This window comes from Artibeus jamaicensis, unplaced genomic scaffold (genome assembly GCF_021234435.1).
Source record: "Artibeus jamaicensis isolate MK-2021 breed Jamaican fruit bat unplaced genomic scaffold, CSHL_Jam_final contig_801, whole genome shotgun sequence".
In the NCBI taxonomy this organism is placed as follows: domain Eukaryota; kingdom Metazoa; phylum Chordata; class Mammalia; order Chiroptera; family Phyllostomidae; genus Artibeus; species Artibeus jamaicensis.
In genome coordinates, this window is record NW_026521978.1 from 281,412 (window position 1) to 303,251 (window position 21,840).

The 21,840-nt window shown below is 47.5% G+C and overlaps 1 gene segment (V, D, J or C); it reads right to left on the reverse strand.

The window, feature by feature from the left end:
* The window catches only part of LOC119054146 (immunoglobulin heavy constant gamma 1-like), an 81,017-nt gene that overhangs the window by 1,290 nt on the left and 57,887 nt on the right, over window positions 1–21,840 (reverse strand). Inside the window, 1 exon segment of the C gene segment in view lies at window positions 60–347. Coding sequence covers window positions 60–347 — 288 coding nt within the window.

Consider the following 21,840-nt stretch of genomic DNA (forward strand, 5'->3'; position numbering starts at 1 on the left):
GGCAGGGAGCTGCCCGAGCCTGTCTCTCAGTGGACGTTCCCCAGTGACTGAGTTCTTACCTTTCTTGTCCACCCTGGTGGTGCTGGCTGGGTGGGCTACGTTGCAGGTATATGTCTGGCTGGACAAGCTGCTGGCAGGCACTGTCACCATGCTGCTCAGAGAGTAGAGCCCTGACTGCAGGATGGAGGGGAAGGTGTGCACGCCACTGGTCAGGGCACCTGAGTTCCAGGACACAGTCACCGGCTCAGGGAAGTAGCCGGAGACCAGGCAGCCCAAGGACACTGTGGAGCCGGATGTGGTCCCACAGCTCGAAGACAGTGGAAAGACTTTTGGGGCCGTGGTGGTGGCTGCAAGAGAGGAAATCATGTGATTGCCAAGGCCTCAGCTGGGAAGTGTGAACAGGCTATCAGGGATCCAGGCCTGGGACATCGACCAGTCCAGTGCCCTAGGCTAATGGTGCAGCCACCCATGTGGATCTCTGCCATCCAGACCTCATGCCTCTGTGACCGCAGGCACTGAACTCACCAGCTCAGCCAGTGCTGCATGACTACCTGAACACAAGTTCCCCGAGTCCCCCAAGTACTCAATCCCCTGGTGCCCACAGAGCCCTCTGAGCCCTGACCCATGGCTCCTGCTTCTGGCTGGCTCATGTGGGTTGGTCTCTTGTTCTGTCACCAGCCTGACCCTGCCCTGGGTGTGAAGTCCCCTTGGTGCAGCAGGGCTCTGCCTGTGCTCTGCTGCCAGCCCTGTGGCCAGATCCCCTGTCATACAGGCTGTCTGTCCCTCTGGGTGAGCTGTGCAGCCAAGATACCACCCCAGTCCCCATCCCCACCTTGGACCCTCTCCCTGCCCTGTACCTTGTCCATAGGAGACCCTGCCCCATCCCTGTGGTTCCCCAGCCCAGGATACTAAGTCTATGCCTCTGGAACCATCTGCTTCTTCTTGTGTCTTTGTGGCTTCCTGTGCTCACACATGTCATTGGCCACCCAGCTCTTGTTCAGTCCTGGTCCTTCCTGAGCCCAGCCAACTTCTCAGCATGGCTGGGAGCCTGGTACTGGCCTTGGCATCCCTCTCCTGCATGGCACCAGTGACCCAAGCACCAGTGTGGCCAGGGTGTACTCCCACCCCAAGGCCAGGCCTGTTCCCCAACTCTGATCCCATCAGCTTGGCCCTAGAGCTCTGCCCTGAGGCCACCTATTTCTTCCCATCCCCATCCCAAGATGGAAACCCTGGCTCAGGCCCTAAATTGCCCTCCTAAGTCCCTCTGAGGGGTTCTTGGCCCTGTGCCACCCTAAATCTTCGCAGCTCCCTACAACAGGAACTGGTGCCTCGGCCCAAGAACTGAGATCATTGTGGTTTCCTCAAGGGCCTACTTGCTCCTTCCCTTCTGAGCCTTTCCTGCCCAGGGCCCCCTAGGCACCCCAACGTGCTGTCCACCAGGCTCACCTGTCCCCAGTGGCTCTCTCTGCTCCCTCCCAGCTCAGCTCCCACCTCCTCCAGGGCTCCTTTTAGCTCAAGACCTGCCTTGGTCCCCCAGAACTCTGGGGCTGCACACATCCTCTCCCCTCCTCCCAGCTCACTGGTATATGCTCTACCTGCTACCCAGAGATCCTGGTCCAGGGGCTACTCTCTCTTACAGCCTTATAGGCTCACCTCATCCCACTGCTCTTCTGAAGCCCTCCCTGCCCACATTCCTCTTCCTGGACCCTCACATGAGCTCAGTGCCCCTTGTCCATCAGTCTCTTGCCTCTGCTCATGTGAGGTCCAGTTCTGCCAGCTCAGGCCCCCACTCTCCTTGTCTAGGGGCCCTTGCTTTCCCCACTCCAGGGTCAGCTCTCTATTTTCCTGCATATCCACTTGCCTTCTACTCACCTGCATAGTTCTGCCAGCCCCCCTAGAGCACCAGGTGCATATTCCTGCCTTCTTCTTCCCCTCAACTTGCCCCCTGCTCACCAGCATAGCTCTTCAAGATTGTTCTGGAGCTCCAGGAGCAGCTCCCTATCCTCCCACCTGCTCCTGCTCACCTGCATAGCTCTGCCAGATCTCCTAGGAGCTCCTAGGGCAGCTCCCTGCCCTTCTACCCTCAATCCTGCCTCCTGCTCACCTGCATAGTTCTACCAGCTTCCCTAGAGCTCCAGGGGCAGCTTCCTGTCTTCCTGCCCTCCCATCTGTTCCCTAATCACCTGCATAGCTCTGCCAGCTCTCCCAGGAGCTCCTAGGGCAGCTTCCTGCCCTTCTACCCTCAATCCTGCTTCCAGTTCACCTACATAGCTCTGCCAGTTCCCCTAGAACTCCAGGGGCAGCTTCCTGTCTTCCTGCCCTCACATCTGTTCCCTAATCACCTGCATAGCTCTGCCAGCTCTCCCAGGAGCTCCTAGGGCAGCTTCCTGCCCTTCTACCCTCAATCCTGCTTCCAGTTCACCTACATAGCTCTGCCAGTTCCCCTAGAACTCCAGGGGCAGCTTCCTGTCTTCCTGCCCTCACATCTGTTCCCTAATCACCTGCATAGCTCTGCCAGCTCTCCCAGGAGCTCCTAGGGCAGCTTCCTGCCCTTCTACCCTCAATCCTGCTTCCAGTTCACCTACATAGCTCTGCCAGATTCCCTAGAGCTCCAGGAGAAGCTTCCTGTCTTCCTGCCCTCCCTCTTGCCCCCTACTCACCTAAGTAGCTCTGCCAGCTCCTCCTGGTGCTCTTGGGGCAGCTTCCTGCTCTCCTGCCTCCCCACCTGCTCCTGCTCACCTGCATAGCTCTGCCAACTCTCCCAGGAGCTCCTAGGGCAGCTCCCTGCCCTTCTACCCTCAATCCTGCTTCCAGTTCACCTACATAGCTCTGCCAGCTCCCCTAGAACTCCAGGGGCAGCTTCCTGTCTTCCTGCCCTCCCATCTGTTCCCTAATCACCTGCATAGCTCTGCCAGCTCTCCCAGGAGCTCCTAGGGCAGCTTCCTGCCCTTCTACCCTCAATCCTGCTTCCAGTTCACCTACATAGCTCTGCCAGTTCCCCTAGAACTCCAGGGGCAGCTTCCTGTCTTCCTGCCCTCCCATCTGTTCCCTAATCACCTGCATAGCTCTGCCAGCTCTCCCAGGAGCTCCTAGGGCAGCTTCCTGCCCTTCTACCCTCAATCCTGCTTCCAGTTCACCTACATAGCTCTGCCAGCTCCCCTAGAACTCCAGGGGCAGCTTCCTGTCTTCCTGCCCTCCCATCTGTTCCCTAATCACCTGCATAGCTCTGCCAGCACACCCAGAACTCCAGAGCCAGCCCCCTGCCCTCCTGTCTTCCCACCTGCTCCTGCTCACCTGCATAGTTCTGCCAGCTTTCCTAGAGCACCAGGTGCATATTCTTGCCTTCTTCTTCCCCTCAACTTGCCCCCTGCTCACCAGCATAGCTCTGCAAGATTGTTCTGGAGCTCCAGGAGTAGCTCCCTATCCTCCCACCTGCTCCTGCTCACCTGCATAGCTCTGCCAGCTTCCCTAGAGCTCCAGGAGAAGCTTCCTGTCTTCCTGCCCTCCCTCTTGCCCCCTACTCACCTAAATAGCTCTACCAGCTCCCCTAGAACTCCAGGGGCAGCTTCCTGTCTTCCTGCCATCCCATCTGTTCCCTAATCACCTGCATAGCTCTGCCAGCTCTCCCAGGAGCTCCTAGGGCAGCTTCCTGCCCTTCTACCCTCAATCCTGCTTCCAGTTCACCTACATAGCTCTGCCAGCTCCCCCTAGAACTCCAGGGGCAGCTTCCTGTCTTCCTGCCCTCCCATCTGTTCCCTAATCACCTGCATAGCTCTGCCAGCACACCCAGAGCTCCAGAGCCAGCCCCCTGCCCTCCTGTCTTCCCACCTGCTCCTGCTCACCTGCATAGTTCTGCCAGGTATCCTAGAGCTCTAGGGGCATCTTCCTGTCTTCCTGTCCTTTCGCCTGCCCCCTGATCACCTGCATAGCTCTGCCAGCTCCCCAGAACTCCACGGACAGCTCTCTGCTCTCATGTTCCTCTAGCTGCCCCCATTGAGCTGCAGTTGTCTTGCCCCTTGTCCCTAGCCTGCTGTACTACAAGAGCCCCTTGCCCTTTCTGCTCTAGGATCCAGTTTCCCATATGTCTGTGAGTTCCATCCAGGCTGCCATGTCCCCCATGTCTCCCTCTGGGCTTCCTGCCAGTTCCAGAGCCCGCAATCCCATTCTGCTCCACTTCTGGCCTCACCCTGTTCTGTCAGACGCTGGGCTGTGCCCACCCTTTCTTCAGCTGGCTGTCCCACACAGCCTCTGCCCTGCCCTGGGCCCTCCCAGAGGAGCTCGCCATCTCTGTTTCCCCCACCCCTGGGAATTCCATGGATCTTTGATTCTTCTAGTTTCAGGTCAGCTGCCCTGTGCCCAGCAGTTTTGTCTCAGAGCACTGGTTCCTGTCCCTTGCCCACTACCTGTGGGGCTCTCCACTGATCCCATGAACAACTATCCTGTTGGGCCCCTGCCTCCTGCTTCCCTTATCCCAGGGCTCCTAGCTTCCTCCTGTGACTCTGCCCATTGTCCTGCACTGGACACTTGGGTCACCAGGGGTCTTTTTCTTCCCTGAGCTAAGCCAGCCCCCTTCTTGCCTCCTGGGTTGAGACCCACTGTCCACCCAGGAGCAGCCTTGCAGGGCGGCCTCCAGCCAAGCCTCTACCCTGCCCACTGGCCAAGTGTAGCCCTGACTTTGACCTCCAGCTCCTCATCGTTCTCAGGCCATGGATGACCCACAGCTCAGTGTCCTCTATGAACTTCTGGAACATACAGCTCTGTGGATAAGAAATGCTTCCTTGGCTCCTGTGCTCAGGTGGGGCCATGGCCTGAGACCACCTGCATTTCCTGCTGTCTCACTTGCTCCTGAGGCTCTTTGGGGCCCCAGAGCCTGATCTTCCCTCAGCTCCTGTAACTAGTTCTGCTGCCCCCACCTTCCTCCCTCTGCCCTGCTCTAGAGGGACCCCACTCACCCAGAGCAGGGGCAGTGGAGGCAGTTTCCCTGCCCTGCTCACTTTGACCCATCTCTGGAGCTCCTTGTGGCTGTACTCTGTGCTCACAGCCCCACATCCTAGGAGTTGGTGCCTGGGCCTTGAGGTGTGACTCGCCCCACCCCCTGGCCCCACAAAGACTAAGAACAGGATTGAAACCAGTGGCATGGCTTGCTTCCTGGAGTTCCCTATTTTCTGGGTAATTTCTGCATCAAGGGGCCTGGGGGAGTCCAGACTTGACCAAGGTCACCTCATGTGGGTGTGCAGGGGTGGGGTAAAGCAGTCATCAGGCCCCAGCAGATGGTGTGGGAACCTGGCCATCACATGCTCTACCCCCATGGGGATGGTTTCTCCCCACGTCCTCTGGTGCTCCCATCCTGGGGACAACTCTCACTGCCCTGCCAGTGTGTGGTGTGGGCACAGGCTGTCCTGCTCACCATCTGTAGCCCAGCCCCGGCTCGTCCCAATCACCTGCTTGGGCTGCTGCCCAGGGGACTGCAGTCTTACTCAGGGTCTTTGACTCTTTCCTCCTCCCCCCTGACTCCATCCATGGCCTCATTACTGACCAAAGGGTGGTGCTGACCCACTGTCAGGAGGAAGTTGTCCTCAGGAGGACAGATGGAAGTCTGATGTGTGAGGACAAAGTTCACAGTGGTCACTGGGACCAAAAGTGCCCCTCTGGCTGCAACATAGAGCAGATGCTGCACTGCCCTGAAGGCCAACATCCTGCCACCCTGCTTGAGGGGCTTGGACCCAAAGTGTCTGTGTCTCTACTGCACATAGCTGAGTCACCCTGTGGGTTGGAGGTCTGGCCTTAGATTGGGATGCTGGGAGGCATCAGAGGCCCCATTCCCGACATGCCTGGGGCCAGGAAGGCTATGGGGGAGGGGCTGGGCATAGTTCCTTCCAAGCAGTCAAGGGGCAGGGCTTGTGCCCTTTGAACCGCAGAGTGGAGTTCAATATTGCAGGAAGGGGGTGTCATGTGTGACATAGGAGAGGAGCAACCCTTCTCACCCATGGTCTGCAGGGTCCTGTGCGCCAGGATCCCCAGGGTCCCCTCCTCCATCTGCCAACTGTCCTCCAGGCCCCTATGCCAGCCCTGTCATACAGTCCTTGCTTCACATCCCACAGTTTGGGATTTCTCACATCCCAGCTCTAGATCCTGGTCCAGTGGAGCATGGGAGCCTTGGCCAGGGGCTCAGAGGCTCTGCCAGGAGTCCAGCGCTGGGGCCAACTGGCTCCCTGTTCTTCTTTTTTTTATTTTATTTTTCGAGAGAGGGGAAGGGAAGGAGAAAGAGTGGGAGAGAAACATCAATGTATGGTTGCCTCTCATGCGTCCCCTGCTGGGAACTGGCCTGCAACCCAGGCATATGCCCTGACTGGGAATCGAACCTCGATACTCTGGTTCACAGGCCCGCGCTCAATCCACTGAGCTATGCCAGCCAGGGCTCCCTGTTCTTCTTGTGGTGAGGTTCTCAGGGCCTGGCTCCCAGGAGAAGCCATGTTTTCTGAGGTCCTCAGAGGTGTGTCTGGGGGCCTTCTGTGGTCCCTGCCCCACAGAGGTGGTCATGCAGCCCTTGGGTTCCAGGTTCTGGGGACAGAAGTGACCCTGACTCTGCATGGGACAGGGCAAGGTGCAGTAGGAGCCCATGGCCACTTGACAAAATGTCACCAGCAACAGCCTTGGTCCCTTCCCAGGCCTAAGTCATGGTAAATCTGCCCAATCCACCTGGTTTCTTCCCTGTGGTGCCCAGTTCACCACAAGTTCCTGTCTAGTCAGTTGCTGACCAGCTATGCAAGCTGTGAGCATAGCTTACAAGTTGTCCAAGAAGCACATTAATCTACATAATCTGTGGCCAGTTCATCACATTGCTGACTTTGGCAAAACCCAGGGAGTATCTAGACCAGTGACTGGTTGCCTGTGAAGTGCACTGCTACCTGTAAGCCCAAGCTGGCAAATCATACTGACCACCTGGCTGTTCATCACTCCTATGATCCTGAAGTTACCCATTCTGGTAATGGGGGTGGTGTCAGGAAGACCCACCTCTGGGACCTGTCATGGGACATTGGCACAAGCACTGCTGTCTGCATCCAGGTGGGGTGGCAGGTGAGGCAAGAAGGTGGGACCTGGCTGTTCTGTTTACTAGGCTCAGCCAAACCCCAGGCACACACCCTTCCTGGTTCTCATGGCCCATTCTTCCCAGGTGAATCCTCTTACCTGGGAAGGTTGGTAAGACTGTTTGCCTGAAGGTGAAATCTCACTAGCAACCACATTGGACCTGAGCCTGGCTCTCAGAAACTAGGGAAAGATGATGCTTTAAAGGCTCTCAGAGGCCTCTTCCCATGGCCTTGTCCCCACCTGGGGTGTCAGGGCCTTGGTGGCTGTCCCTGGGTCCACGGCCATGACAGATGGCATCCTGAGCCATGCCCAGCTCTGCCCCATCTGGGATGCCTGCCAGCATTACCTGTGTCCCTGCTTGTGTTCAGATATTGGAGGGCTGTATGGATCTGTGATTGTGAGCTATTGTCACTAGACCTCATGTCTCCTAAGATGCTGTGGAAATGAAGGCCAAGCAAATGAAAATAAAGGCTGCTTGCTGTTAAGAGCTACTGAAGCCGGCAGTCGGCCTGTAGCCCTGCACTTGTTAGAGGTGAGGGGCAGGCAGAAGAGTGAGGGGAGTTTTTCAGTTTTATTATGTGTAGGTATGTCATCACTATGTACATGTAATATTATGTACATACATATAATATACACATATAGTACATCTACACAGTCCATATGTATTTTCATAGGTTAAATGATGCACAAAAGAGGGATACCCTGAGGGGCCTGGGGAAGTTAGGCAATGCACAGGGAATGGGCTGTCCGGGACTGCTTGTGGAGCAGGTTGCTTCCTGGGCCTGTGGTAGAGTCAAGGGTCAGGATTCTCTCTGTCCATGGTCTGGTTGTTGTCCCTCTATATGTCATCTCTTAGGTCAAACCCTCTCCTGGTAATTTCTGGGTGTGAATGTGCATGAGGGTTTCCTGGCAGCACAGATCTCTGGTACATCCAGGTTTTGCTGACCTTCCTGGACTGTGATAGACATGTGTGGGGGTAGGGGCAATCTGAGGCCAGGCGGAACCCCGGTTGTGGGTGGGTCCTCATCAGGATCCAGAAACCAAAACCTGGCCTGGCTGAGCAGGGAGTGGGGAAGATTGTGAGTAACATTGCAACATAGTCCACAGGCTTATCTTGTGCTCATAAAAGATAAGCACAAAAATTAAGGGCCCCTCTTCTCTAACTGAGATAGTTTCTCAAACCATTTTTCCCCTGGTAAGTTTTTAGATACAACATCAAAAGCACAATCCATGAAAAAGAACAACGCATCAACTGAACTTTATCAAAATAAAAAAAATATATCTGCCTTGTGAAAGACACAGTTTAGAGTGAAAAAAGACTAGGAGAAAATATTTCTAAAATGCATGTTTGATAAAAGACTTGTATCCACAATATGCATAGAACTGTGTAATTACAACAATAAGAAACAAAAGCACAGTTAGGAATGGGCAAAATACTTGGACAGACACCTTGTTACTGAAAAAGAGGTCCCAGGGAGGAGGGGGCAATACAATATTTGGCCCACCAAGGGATGCCAAATATTGCTACACAACAGGGGCCTCTCCCAAGGACAGAATACTAATATCTACTGAGCTCTTCTGTCCGCCACCAATTGGAAAGACATCTCTCAATGCCAGAGATTTGTGAAAAGGAAACAAAATGTTTATTTAATGCTATTTAGGCTTAATGCCTCCACTAAAATATCAAAGTCCTTTAGGGTATACACCTACACCCACACAGCTCCCGCTTCTCCCACTGCCCCACCTCCAGGTACCGTAAATTAGGAAAAGAGCACACGTCTGTGTTGCAGGCCGCTATAATTGTTAGCTGTGTCAGGCAGATTCTCTAGTTAATCCAAAGTTACGTGGCACCTTCTCAAGGTCCACTGGCAAGAGTTCTTGGTACCCAGTTCCAGTCAAAGTCTCCTGTTTTCCAGACCATGTGGCCAAAGTGTTACTGAACAAGAGGTCCAAGTGGGGGTGCAATATAATATTTGGCCCACCTAGGGATGCCCAAAACTGCTATACAACACGGGCACCTCCCAAGGACAAAATACTAATATCAGCTGTATTGATATGGGAAACTTTGAAAAACCTCTGTTTAACCTTTATTTGCCCAGACCCCAGGCGCCCTAGGGAGAATGATGGGGGAATCTGGGAGGGCGGGTGGCCGGATAGTCAGTAGGACTGGAACTAGCACCCCGTTGGGAAAGCAAATAGCTGGATAGTCAGTAGGACTGGAAGTAGCACCCCCACTGATAGAACAGTTATCACATTCTGCTTCTGTATCCCACGTTTGTCATGTAGACAGAAAGACCCCTAAGCTATATAACCCCCCAAGAATCCTTTGTTCGGGGCTCAGAATTTGGAGACTGACTCCTCTGGGCCTGTGCATGTTAAGAAATAAACCTCATACTCCAGAATCCCTCGGTGTCTCTTCGCTTCATTTTCCTATAACAGTATCACCATGTAGGCAGGATCCCTCGAGTTAATCCAGTCATGTGGCAGCTTCTCACGGTCCACTAGTAAGAGTTCTTTCTACCAAGTTCTAGTCAAAGTCTCTCCTGCTTTTCAGGTCCCGTGGCCAAAGGGGGCAACCCAAAGCCGCATGGGCCTCTTCTACCAAAGGTGCAGGGGTCCGCACTCCACCAAAAGCATGTGGCTTTCTTCTTCACCTGGCTGCAGGGATCTCCATTCTGGCAAAGCTGCGTGGTTTTTCTTTTTCACCTGGGAAAGAGGGTGTCCGCAGTCTGCTGAAACCACGTGGCCCTCTCCTGACCTGGGCAGTTATCCCCTCATGTCTTGGAGCCCATCTTTTTTTTAAAAATTTTTTTATTGATTATGCTGTTACAGTTGTTCTATTCCCCCTTCATTCCCCTCCAACCTACCCCCCCATCCCCACCATTACCCCCCCTTTAGTTTATGACCATATGTCTCAATTCCTTTAGATTCTATATTTCCCATGCTATTCTTGCCCCCATCTATTTTCTATCTACTGTCTATACTACTTATTTTCTGTACCTTCTCCCCCCTTCTCCTCCTCCCACTCCCCTGTTGCTAACCCTCCTTGAGATCTTCATTTCTATGTTCCCACTCCTGATCTTGCTGTCCTCTTAGTTTGCTTTTGTTTTAGGTGTGGTTGTTAATAACTGTGAGTTTGTTGTCCATTCACAGTTCATGTTTCTTTAACTTCTTTTTCTTAGATAAGTCCCTTTAACATTTCATTTGATAAGGGCTTGGTGATGATGAACTCCTTGAATTTGATCTTATCTGAGAAGCACCTTATCTGTCCTTCCATTCTAAATGAAAGTTTTGCTGGATAGAGCAATCTTGGTTGTAGGTCTTTGGATTTCATGACTTGGAATACCTCTTTCCAGCCCCTTCTTGCCTGGAAGGTCTCTTTTGAGAAATCAGCTGACAGTCTGATGGGGACTCCTTTGTAGGTGACTGTCCCCTTAGCTCTTGCTGCTTCTAGGATTCTCTCCTTCATTTTAATTTTGGCTAATGTAATTATGATGTGCCTTGGTGTGTTCCTTCTTGGGTCCAACTTCTTTGGGACTCTCTGAGCTTCCTGGATTTCCTGGAAGTCTATTTCCCTTTGCCAGATTGGGGAAATTCTCCTTTATTTTTTGTTCAAATAAGTTTTCCACTGGTGGCTGTGCCTTTCCCCCCTTCTGGTACCCCTATAATTCGGATGTTGGAGCGTTTAGAGATGTCCTGGAGGTTCCTAAGACTCTCCTCATTTCTTTGAATTCTTGCTTCTTGACTCTTTTCTGTTTGGCCATTATTTGCTTTCTTCTGGTCCACTCCATTGATTTGAGTCCCAGTTTCCTTTTCATTGCTATTGGTGTCCTGTGCAATTCCATTCATTTCAATTAGTTTCGCCTTCATATATTTGTCTAATTTGTCGGTATAATCAACCAGTTCTGTGAGGATCCTGATGACCAGTGTTTTAAACTGTGCATCTGAGAGTTTTGCTATTTCTTCATCACTTAGATCTATGGGCTCTGGGGCTTTGAGATCTTGTGACATTTTTTGTCTGTTCTGGCCCTTTAAGTGTGAGAAGCGGTGCCTTGGACTCCCAGGTCGCTGGGTTGTGAAGCTGTATGTGGGGGCGTGGTCAGAGCGGGGAAATGGCGACCCACTCTGCTGTTTCTCACAGCTGGGTGAGGATTAGCGTCTTAGGTGGTTCACCTGGGCCAGGCCACTCAGAGTCGCTGGGTTATGATGCTGTATGTGGAGGTGGGGTCAGAGCAGGGAAATGGCGGCGCCCTCCACGGCCACTTGCCGCGGGGACCCACCGGGCCCTAGTCCAACTGCTCACTCCCTCGCCTGCCCACCCACTCACAAATGCGTGACCACAGTCAACATGCAGCACAACTCCCCTGCTGTCTCTCCCGCGGTCACTCACCTGGTGGCTCGCTCGGTCGCTCACTAGGTCCAACCCTGCACCTGGATTCTGCATGTCTGGATTCCACACCTGAGTCCGCCGGACTGAGACCTGTGCAATCCCACTTCACCAGCCGCTGGTTTCGCCCCTTACCGGTCAGGCTGAAGAATTTGTTGTTAACGGACTTCCGAAAAGTTCAATTTTCCGTGTTCTGGCTGTGTTTTCTGTTGCTAATATTTAGTTGTCTCTAAACTTGGTTGTGTGAGAAGGCACGGTACATCCACCTATGCCTCCATCTTGGCAGAAGTCTCTTGGAGCCCATCTTTTCCAGGCTCTCACAGGCGCTCTCTCTCAGGAGTGTAGCCCCTAGTACATCCTGGGTCTAAGTCCACTCCCTTTTCCTTGGCTCAGAACTTGGCCACAGCTATTTAACATATCTATGAAACCAGTTAAAGGTTATAGATATGTTAAATAGATATGTTAAATAATCATTCTAGAGGTTAGCTGCAAAACTATTGCTATGCAAAACAGCTCTCAATGGCCCTGCTTCATTCGTTTCTTCCCCCCTGGGGGGGTGAGGACATCTTATATGTTTCTCCAATATTTCTATACACTTTGAATTCTGGACACCATTCCAAATCTTTTTTTGCGCCACCCCCTTGACTGCACCTTGTATCAACCTAACCAATGAAGACATACAGGTGGTAAATGAGGATAAGGAAGATACCCCGCCTCTGATAGGTCTGGAATTAAGGCAATGAAGCACTACTGCATATCCATTATAATGGCAAAAATAAGAATGAGCACCCCACAACTCTGAATGCTGGGAGAACGTGGAGCAGCATGACTATAGTCTTTCCTGGGGAAGCTTGAAATGCTGCAGCCAGCATAGAAGGCAGTTGAAGAGTTTCTTCAGTATCTAAACCCAATCTTACCACATGGTCTATAAATCATACTCCTAGATATTTATCTAAAGACGTAGAAACTCATGTCCACCCCCAAACTTGTGTAACAGGGTATAGCTGGAGAGTGGGGGGGCTCCAAATAGAAACTTGTAGTGAGGTCCAGAATTCAGTGTCCTGGAAATATTAGAAAAAAAATATTTATGTAGGATGTTCTCAACCTACAAGTCTGAGCTGGGGGATGGGACACATGGAGCAAGGCCATTGAGAGTTGTTTTGAATAGCAACAGTTTTGCAGATAACCTCTAGAGTGGTCATTTAACATATCTATAACCCTCAACTGGCTACATGGATATGTTAAATAGCTGTGGCTTGCTTTGAACCAGAAAGATGAGAGTGACTTCAACCTATGATGTAACTGGGAGGCAACTTCCCCTGGTTACAGAGCCTTTGTAAGAGCACGGAGATGATTGGCTCCACACAGGGCCACACTTACCAAGGCAGCCCAGTAAAGCTGGGCAAATATGGGAATGCTGGCAGCTGTAGCCAATTGTGGGAAGAGTTGGAAATGGTGCAGCAGAGGAAGATTGGCACTGGTATTTAAACCCAGGTGCAGCAACCATGAGGGGTCTTTTTGGGACTACACAACTTGGGCAGAGAAGAACCATTTGGCTTTAGCAGGAGTGAACCACTGAGGGTGGTTCACTCCATTTTTAGGGTGCTCCATTTTTGCCATGTGGCTTAGGAAGTAGGATAGACTTTACTTGTAAGGAAAGGAATGAAAGGACTCTTGCTGGTGGGCCAGGAGAAGGTGCCACGTGGGTTTGGATTAACTGGAGATTGCAGTGAAGATACAGCTAATGGTGCCAGAACCAAGGGGCTGCCTGACTCATGGACTTCTATTTCTTTTTCTGAGATATGGTACCCTGGACTAACCAGAGGGGGAAGAAAGGACTGGAGTTCATTGGTATTCTAAAGGACGTTGGGATCTCAATAAAGACATCAAGTGATTAATCTTAAATTTATATAACTCTGTAAATAAATAATCCCTTTCCTTTTCACCAATCCCTGGCCTTGAAAGACATCTTTCCCTGGCAGCAGGCAAGGTGAACCTAGTATGGGGCGGGGGAATTCCTGGAGCTCAAGGGTAGGTCCATTCAGTAATAGTATATCATTCCCCCTGCCCTGGGGCTGTTCTGTAACACCTGCACATGGATGTTTATTGCAGCTTTATTCATAGTTGCCAAAATCAGGGAACCACCAAGATGCTTGGCAATGGAGAGATAATCTGTGGCCCATCCAACACTGGAACTGAGCAATAAGGAGTGAGTTATCTTTTTCTGCTGAACTGATCCTTCTTTTCATCATGTAAGGTCCTTTTTGTTTCTCTCTGACTGCTTTATATTCGAAGTGTATTTTGTGTAAGTATAGCCACCCCTGCTCTCTCCTGTTCACCATTTTCATGGGATGTCTTTTTCTATCTCTTCACTCTCAGCTTACGTGTGCCCTAGATTCTAAGTCACTATTTTGTGTAAGTATAGCCACCCCTGCTCTCTCCTGTTCACCATTTTCATGGGATGTCTTTTTCTATCTCTTCACTCTCAGCTTACGTGTGCCCTAGATTCTAAGTCAGTCTCCGGTAGACACCATGATGTGGGAAGCTTCGGAAAACCTTTGTTCACCTAAAACCCCAGGCACCCTGGGAGAGCGATAAGGCCATCTGGGAAAAAAGCAAACAGCAGGATAGTCACAATGACTGGGACTAGCACTCCCACTGATAGAACTAATTTTCACATTTAGCCTTTGTATTCTGCTTCTTCCCCGTAGATAGAACTAATTACCGCATTCTGCTTCTGTATCTCGCTTTGCTACGTAGACAGGAAGACCCTATGTTACCGAACAAGAGGTCCAAGGGAGGGGCAATACAATATTTGGCCCACCTAGGGATGCCAAAAACTGCTATACAACAGGGGCCCATCCCAAGGACAAAATACTGATATCTACTGGGCTCTTCTGTCCACCGCCAATTGGAAAGACATCTCTCAATGCCAGAGATTTGTGAAAAGGAAACAAAATGTTTATTTAATGCTGTTTAGGCTTAATGCCACTACTAAAATATCAAAATCCTTTAGGGTATACACCTATACCCACACAGCGCTCCCTTCTCCCACTGTCCCAACTCCGGGTACCGTAAATCAGGAAAAGAGCACAGGTCTGTGTTGCAGGCCACTGGCACCGTCAGCTGTGTCACCTTGCAGGCAGGATCTCTCTCTAGTTAATCCAAAGTACTGTGGTACCCTCTCATAGTCCACTGGCAAGAGTTCTTTGTACCCAGTTCCAATCAAAGTCTCTCTTGTTTTCCAGGCCACTCGGCCAAAGGGAGCATCCCAAAGCCGCGTGGGCCTCTTCTACCAAAGCTGCAGGGGTTCGCACTCCACCAAAAGCATGTGTCTTTCTTCTTCACCTGGATGCAGGGATCTCCATTTTGGAAAAGCTGCCTGGTTTTCCCTTTCACCTGGGCAGTTATGGCCTCATGTCCCGGAGCTAGTCTTCTCCAAGCTCTCACACAGGCACCCTCACTCAGGAGCGCAGCCCCTTGTTCCATCTTGAGTCCCAAGCTACTCCTCCCTTCTCCCTGGCTCAAAACTTGGCCATGGCTATTTAACATATCTATGAAACATTAAATAATCATTCCAGAGGTTAGCTGCAAAACTGTTGCTATGCAAAACAGCTCTCAATGGCCTGGCTCCATTCGTCCCTTCCCCCTGGGGGGGTATTTGAGGACATCTTATATGTCTCTCCAATATTCCTATACACTTTGAATTCTGGACACCATTTCAAATCCTTTTGGGGGCCCCCCCTGGCTGCACCCTGTATCACCTATAGGCTATATAAACCCCAAGAATCCTTTGTTCAGGGCTCAGAATTTGGAGACTGACTCTTATGGGTTTGTGCACGTTAATAATAAACCTCGTACTCCAGTATCCCTCGGTGTCTGGTTGCTTCGTTTTCCTATAACAACCACACACTTCGTGAACAAAAAATGGGTTATAATAAATATAACAAGTTCAGTGATGAACAGTAACCTACAGGGGTGATCTGATCATAAATCTCTAACTGGGCATTTCATGATGGATAGTCATGCCCAGGTCTATAACTTTCTTAGTTAAAGAATTATCTTTCCTGATACCTAGCCCTGTGCACTGTTCTTGTGAATTTAGGTTAACATTCATTTTAAATGCCAGAGCCATCTCCTTTTTCATACCTTTTGGAGGTGTGATCACACTCACAGGAGCACGTGGTCCTGTAACTATCATGTACTTTGGTCTCTCCCACCTCTGTGTGACCTTCTTTACCTCACCTTAATTCCAAATGTTCAAAAAGCCCACACATTGTTATTCTCCAGAGCCTTTCAGATCTTTTTCATGGTATGTCATCAGTTTTGCTCAGATAAACTCATACAACATCTCTACAGGTTTGGGTGTTGTTATGTTGACAGTTGGATTTTGTTTTTTACCCATCAGCCACTCTGTATCTTTTGATGGGGATAATTTACATTTAAATTAGTTATTTATCTGAAAGGGCCTATTAGAACCACTTTGTTCTTAGTTTTCTGTCTGTCTTGTAGCTATTTCATTCTTCTTCTTTCTTGCTGTCTTCCTTTGTTTCATTGATTTTTTTTGTAGTTACATTCTTTGATTCCCTTGTTTTTTGATGGACATAAAGTTTAGTCATGCAGCATTGTGCATTATCACATGCCCACACACACAACCCTCTCAAATAAAAAAACCCAAAGACACAAAGAAACTTATGGAGGTAATTGGGTATATCTATTACCTTGATTGTAGTGATGTCTACTCAGTGTACACATTAAACATATGCAGTTATTTTGTATATAAATTATCTCTCCATAAATTTGTTAAAAAACAATTTGTTAAAAAAGAAAATGAGATTACCAAACCACAAAAAGACATGGAGGAATCTTAAATGCATACTGCTAAGTGAAAGAGGCCAATTGGAGAAGGATGAATACTAAATGAGTCCTAATGAATGATGTTCAGAGACACAGAGATACAGATAGTAGACAGATCAGTGATTACCAGGGAGTAGGGGAGGGTGAGGAGCAACTAGGCGAAGAACTGGGGTTCTTCAAGGCAGTGAAATCACCCTGGGTGACACTGTACTTGTGCATGACAGCAGCCAACTTAGAAGAGGTGACCAAGACAGCCTAATGGAAAGCAGCTTGGCAGCCTCTGGGTGCAAATGACATTATGTGTTTGTCAAAACTCATAGAGGCCAGGTGGTGTGGCTCCGTTGGTTGTGTCATCATCCCATACACTGAAAAGACATAATTTCAATCCTCAGTAAGGGCACACACCTAGCTTTTGGGTACAATCACTGGTTTGCTCACATACAGGAGGAAACTGATCAATCTTTCTTTCTCACATTGATGTTTCTCTCTCTTCTGATTCCCCTCTGTCAAAAAAAAGCCCTTGTAGAACTGTACAAAGTAAGACATGAACCACAATGTTTTTACATTTTTTCCTTTTTTATTGTTGTTCAAGTACACTTGTGTCCATTTTCTCCCAACAATTCCCCCTCATCCTAGCCATTTCCACCTCCCACTCTAATTCTACCCACCTTTGACATTGTTGTCCATGTGTCCTTTTTTCATGTTCCTTGATGACTCTTTCTTCTATTCCCTTCCATTATCCCCTCCCATATCCCTTCTGGTTACTGCCAATTTGTTCTTAATTTCAGTGTCTCTGGTTATATTTTGCTTGCTTGTTTGTTTTGTCGATAGGTTTCACTTATAGGTAAGATCATATGATATTTGTCTTTTACCGCCTGGCTTATTTCACTTAACCTAGCACTCTTCAGATCCATCTGCGCTGTTGCAAAAGGTAGAAGTTCTTTCTTTCTCTCTGTAAATAGTATTATATCACATAAATGTACCACAGTTTTCTGACCCCGTCCTTTAGTGATGGGAACTTATGTTGCTTCCAGCACTTGGCTCTTGTAAAACTGTGCTTCTAGGAACATTGAGGTGCATAGGTTTCTTGAACTGGTGTTTCAAGATTCTTAGGGTATAATCCCAGCAGTGAAATTGCTGGGTCAAAAGGCAGTTCCATCTTTAGTTTTCTGAGAAAATTCCATACTGTTTTCCATGGTGGATGTACCAGTCTGCATTTCTCACCATCAGTGTACCAGGGCTCCCTTTTCTGATCAACATCTCCAACACTTGTTGTTTGTTGATTTCTTTTGATAGCCATTGTCACTGATATGAAGTGTTATCTCCCTGTGGTTTCAATTTTTGTGTCTCTGATGGCTAGTGATGCTGATACAGGGTGCAGCCAAGGAGGGGGCAAAAAAAAAAGGTTTGGAATGGTGTCCAGAATTCAAAGTGTATAGGAATATTGAAGAGGTATATAAGATGTCCTCACCACCCCCAGGGGGAAGGGATGAATGGAGCAGGGCCATTGAGAGCTGTTTTGCATAGCAACAGTTTTGTAACTAACCTCTAGAATGGTCATTTAACATCTATAACCTTTAACTGGTTTCACAGATATGTTAAGTAGCTGTGGCCAAGTTTTGAGACAGGGAGAAGGGAATGGCTTCTACCCAGGTTGTAACTAGGGGCTGCACCCCTGAGTGACAGCGCCTGTGTGAGAGCTTGGAAAAAGATTGGCTCTGAGACATGAGGGAATAACTGCCCAGGTGAGGAGAGAGCCACAGGGTTTGGGGCAGAGGGAGGACCCCTGCAGTCATGTAAGAGGGAGCCACATGGTTTTAGCAGAGTGAGGACCCCCTCTTGGTGAGGTGAAAGAGAGAGTCATGCAGTTTTGGCCAGAGTGCAGACCCCTGCAGTCATTGAGGAGAGCCATGTGGTTTTGGCAGAGTGCAGTTTGTTCTTAATAATGTTCTAGGTACATTATTTTTCTTTTTGTTATATCAAATGGGATTTTCCCCTGATATCCCTTTTCGATATTTCATTGTTGGTGTACCAAAATGCCTTCAATTTCTGAATATTAACTTTCTATCCCACTGTTTTGCCAAATTAACTTTTTAGGTGTAGTAGTTTATTGGTGTAGTCTATAGGGTTTTCTATGTACAGTATCATGTCATCTGTAAACAGTGACAGTTTTACTTCCTACTTTTCAATTTGGATGTGTTTTATTATTTTTTTCTTGTCTGATTGCTGTAGTGAGGACTTCCAGTGCTATGTTGAATAGAAGTGGTGAAAGCAGATACCCTTGTCTTGTTCCTGATCTTAGTGGGAAAGCTCTAAGTTTTTGCCCGTTGAGAGTGATAGTAATTGTGGGTTTCTTGTATATGGCCATTATTATGTCAAGAAATGCTCCCTCTACTCCCATTTTGCTGTGTTTTTATAATGAAAGGGTGCTGTATCTTAGCAAGTGCTTTTGCTGTATGTATTGATATGATTATGCAATTTTTGTCTTTTCTTTTGTTTATGTGATATATTACATTTATTGAGTTGCAAATATTGTACCATCCTTGTATCCCTGGGATGAATCTTACTTGATCACAATCTTTTTAATGTATTGCTGGATGCAGTTTGACAATATTTTGTTGAGAATTTTGACATCTATATTCATCAGCAATATTGGCCTGGTTTTCTTTCTTTGTTTGTCTTTATTTGGTTTTGGGATTAGGATGATGCTGCTTCATAAAAAAGAGTTTGTGAGTTTTACCTCTTCTTGGATTTTTTGGAATAGTCTGTGACGAGAGTGGTTAGCTCTTCCTTAAATGTTTTGTAAAATTCTTCTGTGAAATCAACAGGTCCAGGGCTTTTGCGTGCCAGGACTTTTTTTATTGCTACTTTGATTTTGTCAGCTGTTATCAATCTGTTCAGGTTTTGTGCTAGATCTTCATTCAATTTTGGAAGATTATATTTTTCTAAAAATTTGTCTATTTCTCCTAGATTTTCAATTTTCTTGGCATATTAGTTCTTATAATTCTTTGCATTTTTGTGATATCAATTGTAATCTCACCTGTTTTGTTTCTGTTTTTATTTATTTGAGTCATCTCCCTTTTTTTCCTGATAAATCTGCTTAAAGGCTCATCAATTTTGTTTATTTTTTCAAAGAACCACCTCTGGAATTTATTGAGCCTTTGAGTTGTTCTTTTAGTCTATGTCATTTAATTTTGCTCTGATCTTGGTTATTTCCTTCCTTCTACTCACTCTGGGCTTTGTTTTTTGCTGTTTTTCCAGTTCTGATAGATGTAGGGTTAGATTGTTTATTCCAAATGTTTCTATCTTTTTTAGGTAGGCCTGTATCGCTATGACCTTCCCTCTCAGGACTGTCTTCCTTGTGTCTCATAAGTTTTGAACTGTTGTGAGTTGATTTTCATTTGTTTCCAGAAACTGTTTTGTTTCTTTCTTGATTTCATTCATAATTCTTTCATTGTTTAGTAGCATGCTATTCAATCTCCACCAATTTCTTTAATTTTGAGTTATTTCCTTGAGGTTGGTTTTCAGTTTCAGGCCCTTGTGGTCTGAGGAAATGCTTCAAATGATATCAATTTTCTTGAATTTTTTGAGGTTTGTTTTGTGTCCTATCATGTGGTTGTTCTTTGAAAATGTTCTATTTGCATTTGAAAGAGTGTTTAGCACCTCCATTGGGCATTCAAATGGGCATTTGAAAAGAATGTGTGTTTTGTTTCTTTGAGATGAAAGGTTCTATACATATCAGTTAAGTCCATCTGATCTAGGGCATTGTTCTATGCTGCAATATCCTTATTGATATTTTTTGAAAGATCTATTTATAATTATTTTTTATTTAATATTTTATTTATTTAGTTTTTGAGAGAGGGGAATGGAAGGAGAAAGAGAGGGAGAGAAATATCAATGTACGGTTGCCTCCTATGCATCCCCTGCTGGGAACTGGCCTGCAACCCAGGCATGTGCCCTGACTGGGAATCAAACCGCAATACTCTGGTTCACAGGCCCACGCTCAATCCACTGAGTTATGCCAGCCAGGGGAAAGATCTATTTCTTATTGACAGTGAGGTTTTAACATATCCTAGTATAAACATGTTGCTGTCTATGTCTTTTGTGAAGTACTCCAAGAGTTTCCCTATATATTTGGGTACTCCTAGGTTGGGTGCATGTATGTTTATAATGTTTATGTCTTGTTGATGGATTCTTCCTTTGAATATTATGAAGTGTTCTTTAAATTCTTTTTTAATGAGCTTTTAAATTTTTCTTAATGAGTTTTTATTTTGTTTTTAATTGTTGTTTATACTTTTACAGTTGTCTAAATTTTTTCCATTTTCCCCCCTGCCCAGCCCACCCAGCACTTCCATAGTAAATTCTTTCACTGTTGTCCATGTCCATGGACCCTTTATATATTTTTCTTGACTAATCCTTTCACCTTCTTTTAACCAGTCCCTGACTGCCCTTCCCCTCTTACAGCTGTTCGTTTCTTTCACAGTTCTATGCTTGCGGTTCTATTTTCTCATTAATTTATCTCATTCCTTAGAATCCTCTTATAAGTGAGATCGTATGGTTTTGTCTTTCACCTCCTACCTTATTGCACTTAGCATAATGCTTTGCAGTTTCATCCAGTATGTCTCAAAGTGTACGAGTTCTTTCTTTCTGCTGCATAATATTCCATTGTGTAAATGTACCACAGAATTTTGATCCACTCATTTACTGATGGGCACTTAGGTTGCTTCCAACAATTGGCTATTATAAAGTGTGCTACTATGAACATTGGGGAGCATAGGGTCAGAATTCTTAGGGTTTATTTCCAGCCATGGAATTGCTGGATCAAAAGGCAGTTCCATTTTTAGTTTTCTGAGGAAATTTCAAACTGTTTTACACAGTGGCTGCACCAGTCTGCATTCCCAGCAACAGGGCACTAGGGCTCTCTTTTCTCCTCAACCTTACCAGCACTTGCTGTTGTTAATGTGTTTATGATGGCCATTTTGACTATTGTTAAGTGGTATCTCATTGTGGTTTTAATTTTCATGTCTCTGATAGCTAGTGATGCTGAGCATCCTTATATATGTTTCTGGGCTCTCTGTATGTCCTCCTTGGAGAAGTGTCTGTTCAGGTCCTTTGCCCAATTTCAATTGGGTTGTTTGTCTTCCTAGAGTGGGGTTGTGTGAGAACTTTATATATTTTGGAGACCAAACCCTTATCTGAGATATCATTTGCAAATATATTTTTCCATGCGGTTGTTTCGCTTTTCATTTTGCTGATGTTTTCTTTAGCTGTTTAGAAACATTTTATTTTGATGAAGTCTCATTTATTATTTTCTTTATGTCCATTGCTCTTGGAGATGGTTCAGTGAAAATACTGTGTGTGGAATACCTGATATTTTTCTGCCTATGTTCTCCTCTAGAATTTTTATGATGTTGTGACATATATTTCATTCTTTTGTCCCTCTTGAGTTTATTTTTGAGTTTGGTGTAAGTTGGTGGTTGAATTTCATTTTTTTTTCATGTAGCTGT